Source organism: Ranitomeya variabilis, chromosome 2 (genome assembly GCF_051348905.1).
Source record: "Ranitomeya variabilis isolate aRanVar5 chromosome 2, aRanVar5.hap1, whole genome shotgun sequence".
Lineage (NCBI taxonomy): Eukaryota > Metazoa > Chordata > Amphibia > Anura > Dendrobatidae > Ranitomeya > Ranitomeya variabilis.
In genome coordinates this window covers 222958316-222980517 of record NC_135233.1, presented here as the reverse complement: position 1 = coordinate 222980517, position 22202 = coordinate 222958316, and the positions used below count along the sequence as shown (strand labels likewise).

Genomic DNA, 22202 nt, shown 5'->3' with positions numbered 1-22202 from the left:
CCACGTAGTATACACCACAGCCCACGTAGTATACACCACACACCACAGCCCACGTAGTATACACCACAGCCCACGTAGTATACACCACAGCCCACGTAGTATACACCACAGCCCACGTAGTATACACCACAGCCCACGTAGTATACACCACAGCCCACGTAGTATATAGCACAGCCACGTAGTATATAGCACAGCCACGTAGTATATAGCAATGTGGGCACCATATCCATGTTAAAAAAAGAATTAAAATAAAAAAATTGTTTTATACTCACCTTACGGCGGCCCCCGGATCCAGCCCAGACCTTTAGCGATGCTCCTCACGATGCTCCGTTCCCAGTAATGCATTGCGGCAATAACACATGATGTTGTAGCGGTCTCGCGAGACCGCTACGTCATCTCCGGTCATTGCCGCAATGCATTCTTGGGACCGGAGCGTCGCGAAGAGCGGGAAAGGCTGCCGCGGATGCTGGAAGGTGAGAATATAATGACTTTTTTTTATTATTATTTTTAACATTATGTTTTTACTATTGATGCTGCATAGGCAGCATCAATAGTAAAAAGTTGGTCACACTAATAGGGTTAGCAGCAGCGTTAATGGACTGCGTAACACTGCGTTATTCCGCAGTGTAACATAGTCGGTGTAACGGACTGCTTAATAGCTATGTGGGCGCTGAGTGGAGGGGAGTATGGAGGGGGCACTGACTGGACAGACGAAGGGAGGGGCCAATTCGCAACCGGACTGTGCCTGTTGCTGATTGGTCGCCGCCGGTTGGGCGCGACCAATCAGCGACGCGCGATTTCCGTGACAGAGAAAAAGACAGACAAATAGACGGAAGTGGACCTTAGACAATTATATAAATATTATAATATATACATACACATAAATAAAAAGATTATTCTATTTTGGCAACGAGCTACAATGAAAGATCTCCTGTTGAGGTGAACACGATCTGTCTATAGGGGTCAAAGTCAGAAAGGCGGCAGAAAAAGATGAAATTAAAGGCTCACTAGTCTACCATGGATATATTTACCTCCACAGAAAGCTGCAGCTGTTTCTCCGTGAGTCCGGAAGCGGCCATTTTGTCCAATGCGCTGGGCTCACTGGACTTCGCTGTAGGTTTCATACTTTTTACGACAGCTTTAAAAGTTTAAAAAAAAAAAAAAATTGTGTTGTAATTTCCTATTATTGCGTTCAGTAACCTACAGCTCAAAGTAGTGCAGTTTAGATGACAGAAGTGCTTTGGCGAGGGAGAATATGTCTGGGCACCGACTTTGTAGGATCATAGTTCTGATGCCCTAAACTTAGGGAAGAGTCAGACGGCCGCCTAACTCGGACGGGGATCACAATGCAATGCTCGGACTGGCCGGCGGCTCTACTGACAGTAGTAATATTTCTATGCAGCTGTCACGCTCTGATGGGGAGAGCCGGCCGGCCAGTCTGGATCATTGTATTGTGGCCAGTGCGTTGCGATCCCCATCCATGATATACTGTACGTCCATCTCTTTCCTTAGGATAGAGCATTTATATCAGATCTCAGAGGGTACGACTCTGCCCCTTACAATAGCTGATGAGAGAGGGTGCCAAGACCCCCGTGTGAGCACTGCCTTGTTTTCTGTAATGTCAATTCCGTCCCAATGGTAAGAGGACAGAGGCGCGTGATTAAAAAAAAAAAAAATCCACAAGGATTGAGAGGTTGCATTAATACTTACTGGACACAACACTTGTGTTGGCAACTGTTGGCACAGTTACAGCGGGTACAGGAAGAGGTAATGGTGCTGTCGCGGGCGTTGGGGCGGGTGCAATTGCATTAGTGGCATTGGCCAAACTGTCTGGTAATTTGTTATCTGGCAAGGCGATGGATATCAGGGAGAGGAGTCGGAGCAATTTTTCCGTAAGCAGCGAACTCCGTCGAATGACGGGATGAGATAACATATTCATGAGCTGTCCCAGGGGAGAGGCCTCCAGGCTGCACTGCAAGCTTTCTGCTTCTCCTCCGGCGCTCACAGGCACAGACTTTATAGACGTCTTCCCCTTACGGCTCACATTCATATTGTCTAACTTAACTAACAAGTCCCAGAAGTCTGTGGAGATGTTGCTTGCCCCGCTGTTACCAGACTGAGAGGGACAGGGGCTACAAGTCAATTTTATGCTCCTCTCTTTATTTTCGCTGTTTTCTACATTGCACTCTTTGGTCCGCTGCTGTGTGAAATGGCTCGGGAACACCTGAGGAGGAAAGAGAAAAACTGTAAGAAGATCAAAAATGATAAAATTCCTGAACGCCATTGAAACCAGCATACGTCTACCATCAGACCTGCAATGCAAAGGTCTCTTCATATGGTAACAAAATATATTATTCTTCTCTGAAATGCCAGATCCCTCTTCCTAGAGTCGCTCCATACGTGTAACATAGGTAGAGACCTATCGATGTAGCAGCGCTGGGAAGAGGCGGCCAGGGGCAGAGCCGGACTAGTCTGCGCTGTAATCTGTATTTTATTTAAAACACCAGAATGGTTCAGAGAATATCAGAATTGTGCAGCCAGACTACAAATTCTTGCACCCCGCGGGTTTCGACAGCAGGAATTGACTGACAGGTTCCCTTAAAGACTAACTGGTCGCTGTTGCTCCAGCAAACTTTGCAAAACACAATAGTACAGGCGAATGTAAAAAAAACAAAAAAACTTTGTATTAAATACATGCTCCTTTCTCCACTCATGAACTATTTCTTCCTCTCCCCCTGCAATAACCATCCGCTATGAAAAACAGCTCAAATCTATCTTGGTCAAACCAAGACAGACTACCAGCCCACTGAGGTGACAGGTTACAGCTCTTACTAAACTCTATGGAGGAGGGAGACTACTAAAGCACAGCAAGATGCACACAGATTGGGCTGCAGCTTTAGCCCACTCCAGAGCTGGATTCACAGCCACACTGCCCAGTACAGCTGTATATCTTCCATGTTGCTGCTTTAGATCTATGCCATCAAACTAAGCTGAACTTGGTTAGCTCTGTGCCGGTTGGAGGGAACAGCTTCTTGCATAAGAGCAGCCAAAGTTTGTTACTTTGGGTCATGCCTCCTAGTAGCAGCAGTCTATACCCCATGGCTTCTCGTGTCCCCAAGTTACCAAAATATGGACCTTGAAAACCACAGCTTATGCCACAATTTCCAAGTTTCAACATTCATTCGAAGCAGAAAACTTGTTGCTACCTTTGCTTTAGAAAAAGCCATTACTTCCATAGAATAATACTTACACCACGTGGAGAAAAACAAAACAAAACATGCAACTGCAGCAGAAGGAACTACTACACACTTTTCAACCTCTTCTCTCCCCTGGCGTTACAGAACAGATGCTAGAACGATGCCTGGACTAAGTTTACAGGCAGCCGGGCTCAATCACTGCGGTCTCAGCAGTATATCCGGCATCACAGCTCATTGACGGGAGTCCTGATATTAATGATCTGGAGTGTGACCGCGGCAGCAGTCACGAACCAGCTGCTTTTGAGCAAAGAACGTGAAGACCCGCTGGAGCTTTTGCACTGCATCGCCATAAAAATGATGAGATCTCTGATTTGACAGTTTTCTTCTTAACACCAAGCACGTAAAGATAATTTTCTCAATTGCAGTGATTTTTCCATGGGAATCTGCAATGAAATCTGTATTTCGCAGAGGTGGTGCGAATCGATTCGTATGACCCAGACCATCAGACACAACAGTGGTCTGACTATTCCCCCGTACCTGACGGCATAGACTGTCCTTTTGAGTAGTCGGCGCGCTATCACACCATGTCAGCTAATCAAAAGTAGAGCCGTGAGAGCCATCAGGTAGCAGACATGTTCTCAGGGCACCCAGATTACTTGTGGCCAATCGATTTGCAACAGCTGCCAGAATATTAAGTGCACCCATACCTTCTGGTATTAAAACGTACCTTGGCTAACTGAATAAGAGTGTCCAACACATGCCTGCACACCACAGGGGCAGCTTGTGGGTGAATGTGAACAGTAGAGCCGCAGGCTGCATGCTTTTCCGTGTGCTTGCGACCTAATGATCTCTGGATTTGGAATATGTTTGTTCGGCAGCCAAGAGCGGCGTCCATTGAAACGGAGAGCCATGACAACTGGTTGGAGTTCTTGGATTCCATTTTGTGCAGCAGCTCCAAGGGACGACCATCGTGGCTGGAAGAACAAGCCTTGGCTGAACCCCTTTTATCACTTCCCACAAGAGAAGTCTTAGGACTCTCGATACAGAGTTCACTCTCGCTGCTTCGCTGCAAGATGGACAAAAGGCTTTTGATAACCCAATTGCGGGTCTGCGCGTGGTAGCAAAGGTTTCGCAAGACCCTGTGCAGGCGACTGGTGTTTAGTTTCGGCTCATCGACAAAGAGCAGCACGAGCAGACAGGAGAGGGCTTCGTGATCCAACAACAATCGTCCTCGAAGGCGTAGTAAGCTGTCCACATTGCTCCCTGCAGGCCTGGGAAAATACAAGAAATAGATTTTACCATTTGGCAAATTTGCACATTTTGTATCCAAAGCCTTTAATCTGTCTGTTCTGTTTGAAAATCGTATAAAATATCGTTATTCATATATTTATATTTATATATATATATATATATATATATATATATATATATATATATATATATATATATATATTTATATCTACTTTTATTATTTCACTCTAGTTTCTAAAGTCAAATCTACACCATAATAATCCCCATTAATAAGAAGGAAAAAAAAAAAAAAATATATTTTTCTATAAATCTGAATGCCATGTGTGAACATGGCCTACATTTGCAGGACCCTGTAAAGCATGACAACCAGCGACCAAAAATGTAAAGTGCACTAGATCTAGACCAAGCTGTAATATTACTCATACCTCGTGTGCGTGCTGCTGCTTCCCATCTGGAAAGTGCTTCCTCTCTGCACTGCTAAGCGTGTGTACTGGACGCCCCTGTTTCCACTTAGGCGACTTGTAAATGCTAAAATAATAGTAAAAAATAAATTAATTCAACTCTTATCATTCCAGCAAGTTTGCTTTAAGAGACATTAAAATAAAAACTAGAAACTAGTTAAAAAGTCCCCCTGAACCCAAATTTGTATATACAGGCGTTTGTGCACAGATCTGTCTTCTCCTATCCTCTCAATGGCTTCTGAGGATATGCAACAAATAACTAGAGGGAAAATCATCTATAAAAGGGAGACTATCTGCACAAAATGACTGTTCAAACCAAGCACAAGAAGTCGGGAGCACCCTTGGCGCCACCACACAGTTCCGTACACGTACTAGTTTTCCATACATATGTGCTCCTCTTGTCTCCTGTAAAGCCACCGCTGTCAATCAAGTAATAGGAGGCAGGAAGGATAGGAGAATGGAAAACAAGTAGTAAGGTGCACTGAGCCATCTGGTCACGCCTTGGGTGCACGGTTTGAACAGTTATTCTGTGCAGGCGGACTCCCTTTAAGAGACCTGAATAGTGGGTATTACTATAGGCCAGCTAACCTGGGCTCCTGAGGATGGCAGAGAGCGCTGATGTGCTGCTGTGTCCAAAGAGCCTTTCGTGCATGAGCTGCCTCTGTCGTGCCTCCTGTTCCCTCCGCAGCGCCTGCGCCTCCGCAGCTATGTCCGGGGGCATCACTGCCAGAACGCTGTCTTCCATGTCTTCCAGAACGCTACGACGCAGATCAGATGGCAAAGTTTGGATGAAAGTCACTGGATCCATTGGGGTGTCCGATGTGGTATTCTGCGCCAGATCTCTCCTCTGCTGTTCTGCCCTTTGCTGAGCCAAGACCTTTTAACGGGAAATGAATAAAATGTTAGAAAAAATAATAATTAAACTCTGGGAAATACAATCAATCATTTTATATATGCACACCTCCTCCTGTATAGCAGGTGGTAAAGCAGCAAGGAACTCCGGGCTGACTTCAGTGACAGCAGCGCTACCTACAACCGGCGGAGGGATAACCGGGGCTGCGGTCGGGGGTGCCCGGGCGGGTGGTCTGATGCCCAGCTGGTTCTGTAGCACTTCTCTGCGAATATCTTCTGGAAGTGCGGCAAGAAAGGATGGATCCACTCCTTCAGGCAAGTTTATACCTATGAAAGACAACAAAAGCTTTGAGTTTCATATGCAAATTAAAGGGAAATTTAAGAAATTGCCTCAATCTCTCACCTGCTAATGGATCTTCCTCTTCGCTGCTGGTGGATGGCAAAGCTTCTTCCAGAATACCACTAGAATCTGTGGCTAACAAGGCTATGCTAGGGTCTCTGGTGGAGGGCATGTCCGCAGAAGGTGTTGTAGGGGAGCTGAAAAGCACATGCAAGATACTTGCAGGGTTAAAAATATTTCAAGGGTCTAGTTCCATATTTAGAGCCAAGAAGAATATTGTCAGCATGCCTTATAGCCCCCGTCTTGACTATATTCATGTCATTCATAAGCCGTTAGTGTTACCATCGTACCTGTCGTCGCCGAGCTGAGACACCACTTGACCCTCATTTGCAGTTGGAGACTCCACAGGCTGCTGGCCGACTGCAATACTCGTGGCAACCACTAGAGGTTGATCTGGATTTACAACTCCTGATGACTCCCCGACGCATTCCTCTAGTGGTCCAGAGGCGAGGCTACTGGTGTCCATGGGGGACCCCTCAAGCTGACTACTAACTGCAGTAAGTGCATCAGAGTCTTCGGCTCGCTCAGGGGAAAGAGAAGCTATGGAAACGATCAAGAAAAATGGCTTAATGTCTACTAATACTCATCACTAAAAAAAACTTGTGACAAACTAACTCAGACATGTACTAACTGATGGTTGGTGCTGGCGATAGCTCCATTTGAGTTGCATCTCCTTCCACACTGGGTCTCCCTGGTCCAGACTCCTCTTGGTCAGCTGGCAAGAGTAACTGGCCCGTGTCCTCCGTACCGGGATCTGTGAGCAGGCTTTGTGGCAGGTCAGCCAGAGCGGCCTCGGGGGGATGAGCACGCAACGTGGGATCCAAAGGAACAAGCTCAGGACTTGTTGGGGTACCTTCTGCAGAAGATGGGGCAGTAGGGAAGTTCTCAGGACGACCACTACCATCTTGATCTTTAGTAGATTACATGTAAAAAGTTTGGATATTTACTAAGAAAATAGTTATGTCTATGAAATATGAAAAATCTAAGAGATCGCAGAAGACTCTACGATGTTGAGCAATAATTTGACAGGGTTTGTCCGGGCATGGGTCGCTATACTCATGTCCACGTCCTACCTCACACTAATCTAAACTGAGTAAGCTTGGCACCAGTAAGCTTTCCAGTGCCCCTCTTACCACCCCCACAGAAGAACAAAAGAAGGATAGGCTAAGTCAGCAGCAAGAGAGCAGTACGGGTCCCCAAAATGGCACCACCTCCAGTTATTCGCTCCGGTGGAGAGATGTGACCATTAGACGGAGCTGAACAGCGCAAAGCTGATCTATGGGAGCTGATCTGCAGTCTCCGGCAGCTGCTGCAACATCCAAGACTAAGCTGTGCCATCCAACTCCAATTTTTTTTTTTTTTTTTCTTTAACATCTGGACTCCATCGATGCTAATAAGGACTGATAGGTGGGACTGCCGAGTATGGGACCCCCATTGATCACTTATCCTAACAATAGGTCATCAATATTTTACGCCCGGACAAACCCTTTAACACTATGAAGAATTCCATTTCATGGAAGGATCTTTATCTTGGATACAAAAGAAACAAGCCACACCACTAGGAAGGCAGTAGGCTGTATAGTTATCACCAAAATAGGGGCAAAAATCGCTGCCTCTTACAACAATACAACTTACTACCTCACCATGAAGAGGGCAGAGAGTGCTTACAAATATCCTACATGACTCAACGCACTGAAAAAAAAAATGCAAAGAAAAAGCTGAAATATTAGTTAAACAAAAAAATAAAAATTCAACTATGGATACACATTCTGGATCTGCCGCTGTCGGACACCGCAGGAAAGACAGTAAACTGTATAGTTATCTCCCAGATCGGGTGTGACCCCAAAACTATACAATCTACTACCTCACCCTGAAGCACCGAGTAATCTGTAGCCATGTGTGCCTGTAGAAGGAAAAACACGAGAAAAATAACGAGAAGGAATACCTGCAAGGCTCAGCTCAAACGAGGCGTTCCTCTTGGAGTTTGCAGCCTGGAGGAAAAAACAAAAACATTTAGCAATGTCCTCTTACACCCCCATGTCAGACTAAGGTGGTCATGCTTTATTTTTCTTTTAGCGATTAACACATCTCTGCACCGTAAAATTAATACAAAAACAAAAACCTGAGGATTTTGATCCTTTGATTCCTTCTCTTCCTTGGCCTTCTCAGCCATCTTGGCCTCTTCTTCTGCCAGCTGTTTTCGCCTCTTCTCTCGCCGCTCCTCTAGCTCTTCATCCCGCAAAGCTTCGAGGTGGTTGATGATGGGAACTTTGACCACTTAGACAAACCACAAAATAATATAAAAAATATCCATTAAGTTTAAGCAAAACAAAACAAAATTACCGTAAGCCATTTTTACAGCCTTTCACAACTTTCTCAGCTGCTTCATTGGACGGACACTGGACACCATATCCAATTGATTGGCCTTTTTCTCAGAGTTCATCTGCAGAAAACGGTACTCTTGCTGCCAGAATCCCTCATAGATTACACCCAAATAATGTTAGCCGGTATGACGGGGACACTGATCAGCCTCATTAATAAACATTCCATACAAGTCCACCAGAATAACCGCAACTCTCACCTGATACACAGTCATGCATGCTCTCAGCGTCTAACACCTTGCATTCTTCTGTCCAACGAGTCAAAGCGGTAGGAATACTGGAAAGAGTGCCTTCAGGAGAAAAATAAAGACGCAGAATGTGTACTGAGCAACTATATAACAAAGGACAAAGAGAAAAAAAAGTTACCAAATGCATATTTCCAGAGTCACTTACCGGCCTGACTGGTAGCGGTGCTCTGATCATGGAAAAAGTCATCCAGCAGTTCATCATCAGAGCGAGCGATAATGTGGACGTCATCATTACCGACTAGGAGACGTGCACGGCCACGGCTTTGTAGGGGAAGGCTGCTGCTTAATTGCAGAATGTCTGCGGCAGCTGAAGGGCCGAGCAACCTGAGTGATTAAATGGTATGAATAAACACGAAGCAACAACAACATGAAGACCACCGTATAATCTCCAGGTTTCGCTCACCTCTGCAGTATTAAAGGTGGGTTTGGTTGCCTGTTCCCAGGATAGTGAACGTGAATGGTGTGGCCAGCGTTCGCAGTGATCTGTCGAAGAGTACGCTGGCTTCTTCCAATGCCCTGTGCCAGGCGGGTTGTGGACGTACCGCTGCCCAACGTGAGAGATCCGTGGTCCGCATGGCGCACCATTAAAGGATGAGTGGCAGGGATGTTACCAGGCGAAGGAGGAATGTCGGCTGTATGAAGAAGAGATGGTTAAATCTACTTACTAAGCGTACCTGATGAAAACACACTCACGAAAAAAAAACCTAATAATTTATAAACACAAAAGTGTGAAATCTATAACTCTTACTGGCATTGGAGAACATGTTATCAAACTCTATAATCAGATCATCCTCTCGGTCAAATCTCTCAAAGCGCACAAGGGGAGATGCATTCATATCAGGGTAATCTTCATCCAGCTCCATTTCAGAACAATCATCATCATCGTCTTCATCCCCCTCCTCACCCTCTTCGTCATCCTAAAAAAAACAACGAAATAAACAAACATACTACTTGCACAGCATTGCTTTTTCAACTTTATAGCATCAAGGCACTGTGACAAAAAGGGAAAGTCCATTAAATAAGAAAGTGATTCTGTCCTCAAAGAATCGCACAACACACCTGATCATCTTCATCTTCCTCCTCCTCTTCCTCCTCCTCTTGACTGTCATCTTCATCATCATTGCTGCCACTACTGTCCTCTTCCTGCGTGTGTTCTTCTTCATCCTCCGGGTCTAGGATGTTCATAGAATCTATCATAGGAAATGGGGAAAGTGATAATGGAGACAATACTACATGCAATAACATCTTTCGGACACCATTCCTAGCAAAACAAGCAGAAAATCATGGAATCCGACGGCTTTGTGCCGGTCTCATACCTTCTCTATTGGCCTGAAGCGTAGAGGCTTGGCTCAAGTTTGTAGGAGCCTCGTCCATTAGTACATCCTCCTGCGATTCATCTTCCCCCACACGACTTCCTATAAGAAAAGACATGCGGTCAAGTAAGCAGGTTCAGAAAACATACAACATTCTAACAAATCAGTGGTAGATTTAGATTTGTGTGTGGCCAAGACAACCTCTTTCTGCGAGTTGTGAATGTTAAGACCCCCAGTTCAGGACCATCCTGTATGAACGAGAACTGCAAAGAGTTCCCCCTTACCCCTAGATGATCTAACTCACAAGCGCACTGCAGATACAGCCCATTGACTTTCCATAGGTATATTATAAAAAGGACTTGCTGCTAGGATTTATCCCAGAATTAGTACCAAAAGGGAATCTGTAAGCACGTTTTGCTATGTAATCAGAGCAGCATGGTGTAGGGGCTGGGACCCAGATTCCAGCAATCTGTCACTCACTAAAGGTTCCTCTACACAACAGTAGAAAGTTAGTCGAACCCCCAGATTTCAGACCATCTGTTTATGGGGGCTCTTGACTCTACTCCGTCAGATGATGTTAGCTGAAAATTTAACATCCAATTCTTTTGTTTTCAGGGTAAATGGGTGGGGATAAGGCCATGGCTTTCTTCTCTACCCAAGAAGAAAACACGTGCGTAGTGAAATATGTATATGTATATGTATGTATGTATGTATGTATGTATGTATGTATGTATGTATGTATGTATGTATGTATATATATATATATATATATATATATATATATATATATATATATGTGTGTGTGCAGTGAACTATGTATAGGTTTATTGTGTGGTTAGTAATAATGTAACATTTGTCCTGAAGGCTGCAGGTCTCACCCAGGTGTTAATATGTAATTTCCTGAGACAGCAGACTTCTGTCTCCAATCTCACCAGGGGGTCGTGCTGGGAACCAAGAAGAAAGGGAACATTTGACACCTCCTAGCTCTTTGAAGAGAGATGTCAAGTACAGCCCGACACCATCTATCTGTGGGAAGTTTTACACAAAGGATCTCAGGGAAATCAATATATTCATTGGGAGCGCGGCCGTGGTCCAATCAAAAACAAGCAATTAGAATATCAACTTGAGGGGCTGGTCTAGAAATCTGACCTCCAGGGTGACTATAAATTTGGCTTGTATACATTCAACATTGTTCACATGTGAAGGCAGCCTGGGAAGCTGATGTGATCCAGTCCATATTCACCCCACCTCAGGGAGCAGAAGCAGACTACAAGTTAGCCATTTCTGTAAGTTTTCTCCTGTTTATTTTATACTGTTTGGCATAGCTGTATGTCTTTTTTTTACCATATTTTTATACCTTTTTCTTTACTGTAAGCACGGAACCTTTTTGTTTTAAAGCATAAAACTTCTAACAGTTGAACCTTGTATGTTCTAAAGAATCCATAGCCTAAGGTGTGTGAGCCTTATGAGTGGTAGACAGTATTAGTAATATTTCCAGGACTCATCGCCGGTGTATTTGGTGAGTGGTGGCAAGCGTGTATGAGCGGGTGTGTGGCCTGGGTAGGTGTGATTTATGCTCCCATTACAGCATAGGACAGAGGTTGAATGCTGGACTGAGAGTGGGGAGATAGATTAACCCTTGCAGGCACAACCCCAAGTCACGCGCTGAGAGCGGGCACGCGACTAATTAGTGACAGCACGGAGTGGAATCTGTGACAACGTGCATCTTCAGCCGGCCTGAGCGCTCAGGTTTATGGAGGTGTAGATCACTGTAGCCATCTCAAGCACATTGTTAGCTTAAATAATTCATACGGCAAATAACAACCCCCCCCCCCCCCCCCAACAAAAAAAAAAAAAAAAAAAGATACCTGCAGCCCCATCTCGCTCCAGCAGCTCATCTATTAGATCTTCTAACTCAGTCTCCACCTAAAAAAATTTAAATATAAAAATAGTTGCATGAATACAAATATACCTAATGATAAAAAAGGAGGCTGATGCAAATGCCCGAGTATTCTCACCTGCATCTCCTGGGTGCTTAGGACTTCTGGCTGTCCTGCAATGACCACAGCGTCTGTCTCTGCCTCCCCGTCCATAATATCTCCATCTGCCACTTCAGCCTGTGAAACATCGGCATCTTCCTCCTGAGCTTCAGCGCCTGTTTCCCCTAAACGACTCATAGGTAAGTAAACAGTATACGTTTTGAAATTACAGAACAAAAAAGTGTTTCTCAATTGCTTGATTGGGAGGCACAGGAACCATGGGTGTCCTCAGTAGTGTACACAGCACCGACCGAGGCCAGTTTTAGCTCAGTGTCAGTAGGAGGTGGACAAGGGTTTTTCACTAGATCCATATCTACCTCGGTTTTCGTCATTTTCCAGTAATGTCTATTCTTTTTCAGATGGATCTTCTCCCTTACCTCTGGAGGGATACAATGTGAACAGTCACAACTGTACTCCCATGTAAAGCCCAAGTACGGCGTGTACTGCCACCCCGTATCCTCATATCGAGCCAGCAGGACCCCAACCCCTAACACATGAATAGTGTGTAGGTGATCTGAACATCGGTCCTGGCCCTGTCTCCTACCCACTCGCCCACCAGAGCCTGTCGGTTTTAGGAGGCACAGTCACATCTTCTGGAAAGGTACATCTCCTTTCTTCTCTCAATCAGGTTTTCCAGATGTGATAGAGCAGAAGACTCCGGTAAAGAGGAAGATCATGAAGAAGAAATTGATAGAAAAGTTGAAAAAAGAAGATAAAGAAAGAAATGAACACTAGGTGAATACGGTAAATGGTAGTAATACGGTAAATGGTAGTATGTAGGAGGTTATTCTATCCCCCCAAATCCTCTTATTCTTTATCTCTCTGTATAGACCTATAATGTTCTATATGGGGCCTGTTTCCCTTTTATTTCCAGCCACATTGGGGCACAAGGTTACCTTACAGGTAATATCATCCCCTGCTCGGCGTTTCTAAATCTGCGCTGCCTAGTCCCAGCGGTTAGCTCCGCCTCCTCTTGGCAGTCTTTTTCTCCCACCCACCACTGGTACGCCCCCTCATTCACCTCGGCGGACTTTCTTCCGCTGTGACTGGTCTGCCTCCTCTTCTGTGTCCAGCAGTTAACTCAGCCTCCTTTTCCTGGCAGCTTTGGGTGGGTTCCTTCCCCCGTCGCTGTCACACTCCCTCCTCTTAGCTGCGGCAGTTAGCTCCCCCCACAGCAGCCTCAGCGTGTCGGCCTTTTCGGTAACACCCCCTTTTCTCTCTTCAGTGGCTCGTATTTTGCTCGCACTTTTCCTCAGTAGGCTCTCCTCTTCCTCCATGTAGTCGCCATTTTCCGGCATCTGGTCCCAGAAGGTGGTACCTTTCTGCAGGGAACTCGACATCACTCTGCCCTTTTCCTGGACCTCCTGGAAGTAGGCTTCAGGACCCACATCTTCCTGCGAGTAGCTCTGCTCTGCAGACTGACACTCAGCATATTTCTTTCTGTCCCCTAACCTTCTGGCATTAAGTTAGTGGGTATGCTGTCTATCATGCCTAATTCTGAAGGAGTGCGCTCTCGCCCTCCTGCCTCTTTTTCTCTGCTCGTCAGGCACTTTGCTTGCTCTTCATCTAAATGCAAACTCTCTTCAGCCCCCTCCCACTCCACTGCTACCCAGGAGTACCCCTACTGCTCCCAGTGTGAGTGGCCCTCCTACCCCAGTGTGGGTTCCCCCTCTGTCACATTCTGTAGCGGACCTCACCAAGGTGTCGCAGACTGCAGACCCTGGTGTCCATTATTGACAAATTGCCTATCCTTCATTCCGCAGTCACCAGATCACAGGATTCTCCGGCAATGCCTTCCAACAGGGGCCGTAGGAGTTCTAGGCAGGAGCATCGTTCTAGGTCTTCCTCCCGCTCTCCTCCTGGCCTCTTCCAGCGGACATCTTTCCGATCCTCTTCTCCGGAGTCAGCTGTGGTGGGTTCGGATGTCATGTCCAAGGATTACTCGGACCCAGATTCTGACCGGGCCTCTAATATGAGACATGGTTCAGAGCCTTATTGTGGTTGTCAACAAGACCCTGAACATTAAGGATGCCGCTACAGAACAGGCGGTTTCGTTTAGACGGTCGAGACCAGCTCCTAAGGTCTTTGTCCCTCAGAGAACTTGAGGCTCTTTCCTGGGAACGGGAAACCTGACCAGCTTCTCCCAAAGAGGGTCGGGCCCTCTTTCTTAAACTACCGGATAAAGCCTTTAGCACAAGAGTCTATCAACTCCGGGATTTGATTTCCGAACGTTACAGGAACAAGTTCCTCCCTCTGACAGGGATTGGATCTTACTATGCGCAAGCATCGACCAGTATACGAAGGCTACATCAGGCCTGGATCCAATGAGGAGCATGGCAACAACAAGTTTCTTCCTTCGGCAAGAATCATATTCTTATTAGTATTTTGACAATTACTTTTTACATTCCATTACTTGGAAATGTGACTGGCTACTGGAAACTACTGGGAAACTATATATACAGTGTATTTACACATCTTTGAAAGGTTGTAGAGAAAGTGGCAAAGATGGAAGGGGTGCTGGCGAATATTGTGAAGATATGTGCGGATTTCACTTTTGAGGCTAATCGGTTGGCAGTCATCGTTCGGGACAAGGAGGAAGATAGACTGCGCATCCTGCGGCAGCAGCGGAAGAGAAGGCTGTGGATCCATCCCTATCACAGCCCAACGCATGACCCGTGGCGTTTATTCCACACTGTATATTGAATTGAGGGAAAATCCTGAAAAATTGCTGGCAGGGTCTGTCTTGATCCGTCGCGAACCGCCATTTCAGCGCAGACAAAAAACGTTATAATGTCCGTCAATGTCTAGATGACGTCCGCCAAATCTCGTCGGATCCGTCACATGGCAGATGGAACGGACGACCATCTGCCACAATCCGTCGCTAATGCAAGTCTATGGGAAAATAGCGGATCAACCTAAAAAAATTGGCGGATCTGCTATTTGACAAAAACGGCGGATTCAAACTGACGCCAAAAGACTGAAGTGTGAAAGAGGCCTAAGCTGTTGCTCTTGGTTATATTTTTGCTTTTCCTTCTGCCTTCCTGGCATTTTTTTTTTCACCTGGGTAGTAATGTTTTCTCCATACTACAGAGGCCAGTCTCCATCCTGCGATTCTCGCCTCTGCTCGTGCTTTTGACTAGTTCTTGTAGTCTTCTCATCCTTGGGTACTGCTTTGGAACGTCCCATGGTTTCCTGTGTCCCCCAATGAAGCGATAGAGGAAAAGAAGATTCGAGGTTCTTAGCTTAAAATCTTTTTCAGAGCCTTCATTGGGGGACATAGCACCCATGCTTTTTTCTAAGGATTCCATTTCAGTCTGTGTTCCTTTTTAGGTTGCTTCTCCTACTGCTTTAGCACTAACTGACCAGCTTGGTTTAAGTTGGTGGGGTGTACACTACTGAGGAGGACCTAACTTTTTTTTTTTTATTTGCATAGTGTCAGCCTCCTAGTGGCAGCAGCATACACCCATGGTTTCCTGTGTCCCCCAATGAAGGCTCTGAGATTTTCCGTTAAGAACCCAAAATCTTATTGCAAAATGTTTAAATTTAGCACGTTACCTGTATCTGGTTGGTTACTGTTTGGGTCCCTGGGGGCTCCATGGGTATCCTGCTCAGACTTATTTTTTCCAGACGTGCCCTTGCCTCCAAACAGACCGCTTGGCTGGTTCACTATGCGTGACAACGTCTCCAGAGGCTTTAGTGCCGCATTCACAGTGTTTGCCATATTTGGACTACAGAAATTAAAACAAGAGTCTGCTATAAGAGAAAACACACAAGATGACAAGCCCTAAAATCACAGCTCTAGAATCTACAGATGGCAGATGATACCTGGACAAGTCTAGGCTATGAGGCACCCTTGCCAAATCACTAACAAGACCTTTCTTCAGGAAGAGGCGGATGATGTTGTTCATGCCATTGTGCTGCGTTTTCGTAGTGGCACTACTGTAGAAGCTGGACGTGGATGGGCAGGACTCCATTATGGTGCTAATAATGCACATCACAGCCTGTAATCTGCAAGAAAGGAAATGTGCATGATATTTTCTGAGCGCGTTTGACCCCTGGCAAGAAGTAGACAGACCTCCCAGTGGATGTTGCTGGATAACCCCTTTAGGAACCCTCTTTCCTTACCTAGCATGCTTCTCTGTACTCTCAGCCATTGCTAGTGCACGGCCAAGTGCCGCTTTCACTTCATTCACCAGTGCTACCTGCGCATCAGTACCGCTGCCAGCAGCAGCCAGGCTGGCGAGGAACAGGCGTGCCAAGGCTGGGGTGTCTTTGTCCTCAGCACTCTGAGTGTGGGGCAGGAGATGATCCAAGACAAAAGCCAAGACACTGCAATCCTGTCAAGATGAATACAATTAGTAAATGCCCTCCGAAGCTAAAAATGAACTGTAAACTTAAGTTTTGACTTGTACATACCTCTTTAATGAGCTCAGATTGTCCTGCCGTGTAGTTGTAGTTCGCTATGAGTGTGGCAATACCCACATAAGACCTGACGAGCTCCGCCAACAGTCGAAGTATAGTAGACGTGGGCAGCAGAGGTTTGCTGCCTTTTGCCTTCTGTTTCCCTTCTTCTGAATTGCGGTCCCCCTCTTTGTCCTTTTTGCCACCTTCGCGATTTTCCTCTGGAGTTAGCGCTGCTGTAAAACGAGTGCCCATTAAAGATTTCGAATAGTGAGGTGCACTCTATTCCAACTTCAGTACATTGGCAGACATTGTAACTATAAGCCCCAAGCACCTAAAGACACACAACCATTCACAAGCACCCCGAGGTGGGAATGGATCACTTACTTTCTCCCTGAGGGGTCCCAGACTGTGGAGTCTCTGTGGATGAACTGTCAGCAGTGAAGACACGTGCCTAAGAACAGACCATCAAAAATCAGAACCAGCACAAAAGAGGAGACGAAATAAAACATTGCGCGAGAAGAAGGAATGCTTACATTGATGGCAAAGCTACCCTGGGGATCAAAGTCACTGCCTTGTCTGGTGAGATCTCGGTACTGCTGGAAAACTTCATCACCCATGTCTTGCAAGATCTGACTGACTTCTTGGTTCATGCCCACAGGTTTTTGCTCCGTCTTCTCAGTCACTGCAAGACAAGAGAATGGTTCTAACTATGAGATTTGTTGACTACTGATTACTTACACAAAGGATAGTGTAATAGAGCCAAAATGCTTCAGAGCATTTCTTTATATATATTTTTTTTTTTTTTTTAGAGTGTAGCCTTTGAAGTATATTGACACCGTTGACAGGGGAACAAAAGATTTTTTCCACGAGTCATTGGTAAAAAAAACACAAAGATACCTGCACTAAGTTTTAATCTGCAATCTTAATTTCATCTTTCATACATTTTCAGAGCAGACTTACAAAGTGTGAGTGTCCCTCTCAGGGATACCTTGGATTTGAACTCTAGTGTCTTCACTAGGTCTCGTGTATCAGCACACCTTCATTCCCAGACCAATTTCTCTTTCTACAACTCATGAAGTAGTGTAGTCCCGTTGGAGTATGCTGTGAGCTCTTGCATCCTTTACACACATTCACAACTTTTACTCTCTGTGGACTGTCTTATGTGTGCTTTCCGCTCATTATCTCCCCTCCCTCAAAACTTGGACACCCTTCACCTCTCTTAGTCCATGAGCCGGGCCAGATATCGGTACCACCCGGAGTGACTAATTTTCTTTGGTATTTTTAGGTAGATGCATGTCTGTAGTTTATTTTTTGATATGATAGCCCTTACATATACGTAGCTTATTAACCCCTTCAGCCCTAGGCCTATTTGTACCCAAGTGCCTAAGCCAATCTGACCTGTGCCACTTCATGGGCTAATAACTTTGGAACGCTTTCACCTATCCAAGCCATTCTGAGATTGTTTTCTCGTGACATATTGTACTTCACGTCAGTGCTAAATGGGAGTCAATATATTTTACCTTTCTATATAAAAAAATGCTAAATATTCGGAAATTTTGGAAAAATCGGCAATTTTTTAACTTTGAAATTCTCTGCTTTTTACAAAAATACTGATACCCCCCATAATAGTTATTAATTTACACTCCCCACATGTTTACTTCATATTGGCATCATTTTGAAAATGAAACCTTATTGTTTTACGACGTAATAGGGCTTATAGTTTTATGCGCAATTTTTCACATTTACAGCAAAACCCACTTTTCAAAGGACCAAGTCACTTCTGAAGTCACTTTAAGGGGCTTACATAACAGAAACCACCCATAAATTACCCCATTTTGCAAACTACACCCCTCAAGCTGTTCAAAACTCATTTTTAAAAACTGTTAACCCTTTAGGTGTTCCACAGGAATTTTAGCAGAATGAAGGCGAAATTTCAAAATTTCATTTTTTTTCCAGATATTACATTGTAATCCAATTTTACCTGCAACCTAGCAAGGGTTAACGGCAAACCCAAACTTGGTTACCCTAATTCTGCAGTTTATAGAAACACCCCACATGTACTCGTAAACTAAAGTATGGGCACACAGCACAGCTCAACACGGAAGGAGCGCTATGTGGTTTTTGGGTGGCGGATTCACTGGAAGAAATCTAGGGGGCCATGTCACATTTGAAGGCTGCCTGAGGTACCCCCACAGTGGAAACACCAAAAAGTGACCCTATTTTGGAAACTACACCCCCAAGGAATCTTTTAGGGGGTATAGTGACCACTTTGACCCAACCAGTGTTTCACAGTAGTTGGAAACACTTGGTTGAGAAAATGGAAAAAGTGCATTTTTTACATGAAGGTGTCATTTTAGGCTCATTTTTTTATTTTTAAGAGGTGTACCAGCAAAAAATGCACCCCACTATTTGTTCACCAATCTCTCCCGAACACAACAACACCCGATATGTTGTCGTACACTGCAGTATTGGGGAACGGCAGGCCTCGGAAGGGAAGGAGCGCCAAATGACTTTTGGAGTGCAAATTTTACTGGAAGAAATCTAGGGGGCTATGTCACATTTGAAGACACCCTGAGGTGCCCCAACACACGCACACACACTGACACATACACGTACACACTGACACATACATGGTCGAGACCATGCTGGCCCTGGTTCGAGCTTCAAGAGAAGGCAACTGGATGCTTCACCTAGGAGCAATCCGACAGATGATACCATGGTGTTTTGCCTATGACAAGGTCAACTATGCCCGATACCTAACCTATTACTATGCCACAATGTCTCGGCTGCCCATAGAACACCCAGAGGTCCATGAATACTTCATGCAAGGTGGCTTTTCGGTCCAGATCGGTAGCAAGAATCCTTTTGGACGAATTCCTGTGGACCAGACCATTGAAGAGACAATCAACAAAGACACCCAGACACCAGGGGGCACAAAAGGCTTCAGCCTCAAAGTTGGAGCTGTTTCCAGGTTCTACCTGACATCAGAGTACCGCAGTATGTACTTGAGGCAGCTGAGGGCCCTGGTAGGCCAACAATATACTGACTTCAGCCATTCAGACCTACAGGTGTCTAGGATTAGAAGAGATGAAGCCGATGTCCAATCTTTCGTTCAACTGCTGGAGACAGGTTGGGTGAACCCCTTCAACAAAGAGCATAATGGTGAACTTATCAGTTTGTCAACAGCGACTGTAGCACCACCAGATGTAGCCAAAGACCTTCAAGGGGCATACAGTATAGGAGAGGATGCATATCAAACATTCAAGGATGAGCGTTTGGGTACCGATAAGCCAACTACATTGTTTCATGACAAGATGACGAAGAACAAACTTAAAACGTTCTCTAACATCCAAATGAAGACACGCAGACAAGGTCTTGGCAAGGAGGTAATTTTGAAGGCTGACAGAAACCTATTTGGCCAGATGATACTTGTAGCTGAGAACAGAAAGCTACAAATGAGTGATGTCTTGACTCATCCCCTGGGTCCATTGCCATGGGCACTTGCCAATGGTGATGGGTCTATCCGCAAGACCAACAAGGCTGCCCTCGCAAGGGAGTTGGAGAGGAATGCTCGTCCTGCAGAAGTGATCCCCGAGCCCTCTGCAACCATCATTGATGGGATGAGCCTGGTTCAGAAACTGAAGGGAAACAATGCAACATTTGGCCAGCTAGCAGGCACAGCAATGAGTCGCGCTATCCATGAGGGTGCTAAGAGCAAGCGCATTGATATTGTCTTTGACGTCTACAAGGAGACATCCATCAAAGATACAGAAAGAGTCAACAGATATGAAGGCACAGGGATCCATTTCAAGAACATTCAACATGGGCACAACATCCAGCAGTGGAAAAAGCTTCTAAGTAGTTCCTCCAACAAGGCAAGTCTCATAAAGTTTCTGGTAGAAGAATGGAAGGCGAAACACCACAGGGAGAAGCTTGAGGAGAAGGAGCTGTATGTCACATGTGAGCAGCTCTGCTTTAAGATCACCAAAGAACAGTGGGAAGAGGCTGCTGACCTTAAGTCAAATCAAGAAGAAGCAGACACACGCCTCCTTCTCCATGCTCTTCATGCAGCAGAATCTGGTTACAAGTCGGTCATCATCACTTCGGAGGATACTGATGTCATGGTCCTGTGTCTGGGCATGTGCCACAAAATCCCATCCCACCTGTTCCAGAAATGCGGTACACAGAACCGGACAAGATTCCTGGATATCACCACTCTGAGCCGAACATTGGGAGGCAGCGTATGTGATTCATTGATTGGTATGCATGCATTTACAGGCTGTGACACCGTCAGTGCATTCGCTGGCCGTGGGAAGATGACGACACTCAAGCAGTTGAAGATGAACAAGACATACCAGGATGCCTTTCAGGAAGTTGGTCGTTCATGGGAAGTGTCTACCGAACTTTTTGAGAAGTTACAGGAAATCACCTGCCACATGTACCTGCCAACTACCCAAACAACTGAGGTAAACAGGCTCCGTTATCAGCTGTTCTGTGCCAGACGTGGAGTGGTAGAGTCAAGTCAACTCCCTCCTTGCCAGGACTGCCTTTTCATGCATGCACTGCGTGCAAACTACCAGGCTGCGATCTGGAGGAGAAGTCTGCAGAGCCAGCCATGGGTTGCAAACCCAACAGACTGCGGTTGGATGATAGATAACGACGGAAAGCTTGTTGTCAAGTGGATGCAAGGGGCACCAGCACCAGAAGCTATTATACAGCTACTGTCCTGCAAGTGTGTGCGGTCATGTGAACTTCCTCAGTGTACTTGCCTCAGCAATGGCCTGAAGTGCACAGACATGTGCAGATTACAGACATGCCAGAACAAGGGTACTGAAGACGAGCCAGTAGAACAACAGTCAGATTCAGAGTCCGATGTTGAAGATATTATGGAGTAACATATATATATATATATATATGCACATGACATGTTCAGTGTGTATTTACATAACTTGGATTAAATTTTGTTACAAATACTACATCTAGTCACTCCGGGTGGTACCGATATCGTCATATTTGGTTCTTGGCTCATGCTAAAATTCCTGTGGAACACCTAAAGGGTTAACAGTTTTTAAAAATGAGTTTTGAACAGCTTGAGGGGTGTAGTTTGCAAAATGGGGTAATTTATGGGTGGTTTCTGTTATGTAAGCCCCTTAAAGTGACTTCAGAAGTGACTTGGTCCTTTGAAAAGTGGGTTTTGCTGTAAATGTGAAAAATTGCGCATAAAACTATAAGCCCTATTACGTCGTAAAACAATAAGGTTTCATTTTCAAAATGATGCCAATATGAAGTAAACATGTGGGGAGTGTAAATTAATAACTATTATGGGGGGTATCAGTATTTTTGTAAAAAGCAGAGAATTTCAAAGTTAAAAAATTGCCGATTTTTCCAAAATTTCCGAATATTTAGCATTTTTTTATATAGAAAGGTAAAATATATTGACTCCCATTTAGCACTGACGTGAAGTACAATATGTCACGAGAAAACAATCTCAGAATGGCTTGGATAGGTGAAAGCGTTCCAAAGTTATTAGCCCATGAAGTGGCACAGGTCAGATTGGCTTAGGCACTTGGGTACAAATAGGCCTAGGGCTGAAGGGGTTAATAAGCTACGTATATGTAAGGGCTATCATATCAAAAAATAAACTACAGACATGCAT

The 22202-nt window shown here is 45.2% G+C and overlaps 1 protein-coding gene across 10 annotated transcripts in view; it reads right to left on the bottom strand.

Moving 5' to 3' along the window:
- Positions 1 to 22202, bottom strand: part of HUWE1 (HECT, UBA and WWE domain containing E3 ubiquitin protein ligase 1) — a 149332-nt gene that overhangs the window by 39447 nt on the left and 87683 nt on the right. For 8 of the 10 annotated variants that reach the window (XM_077283730.1, XM_077283729.1, XM_077283732.1 and 5 more), the window contains 25 exons: positions 17080 to 17228; positions 16931 to 16997; positions 16559 to 16779; positions 16268 to 16479; positions 15968 to 16150; positions 15698 to 15870; positions 12122 to 12267; positions 11972 to 12029; positions 10107 to 10205; positions 9850 to 9980; positions 9539 to 9707; positions 9194 to 9422; positions 8936 to 9114; positions 8743 to 8832; positions 8284 to 8438; positions 8107 to 8152; positions 6793 to 7071; positions 6452 to 6701; positions 6165 to 6298; positions 5871 to 6088; positions 5498 to 5786; positions 4874 to 4976; positions 3925 to 4468; positions 1711 to 2224; positions 1032 to 1138 (listed from right to left, as the gene is read on the bottom strand). In XM_077283730.1, the coding sequence (XP_077139845.1) occupies positions 1032 to 1138; positions 1711 to 2224; positions 3925 to 4468; positions 4874 to 4976; positions 5498 to 5786; positions 5871 to 6088; positions 6165 to 6298; positions 6452 to 6701; positions 6793 to 7071; positions 8107 to 8152; positions 8284 to 8438; positions 8743 to 8832; positions 8936 to 9114; positions 9194 to 9422; positions 9539 to 9707; positions 9850 to 9980; positions 10107 to 10205; positions 11972 to 12029; positions 12122 to 12267; positions 15698 to 15870; positions 15968 to 16150; positions 16268 to 16479; positions 16559 to 16779; positions 16931 to 16997; positions 17080 to 17228 (4745 nt within the window). The remainder of the gene's footprint in view (positions 1 to 1031; positions 1139 to 1710; positions 2225 to 3924; positions 4469 to 4873; positions 4977 to 5497; positions 5787 to 5870; positions 6089 to 6164; positions 6299 to 6451; positions 6702 to 6792; positions 7072 to 8106; positions 8153 to 8283; positions 8439 to 8742; positions 8833 to 8935; positions 9115 to 9193; positions 9423 to 9538; positions 9708 to 9849; positions 9981 to 10106; positions 10206 to 11971; positions 12030 to 12121; positions 12268 to 15697; positions 15871 to 15967; positions 16151 to 16267; positions 16480 to 16558; positions 16780 to 16930; positions 16998 to 17079; positions 17229 to 22202) is intronic. The other 2 variants (XM_077283731.1, XM_077283727.1) reach the window with 2 other exon arrangements.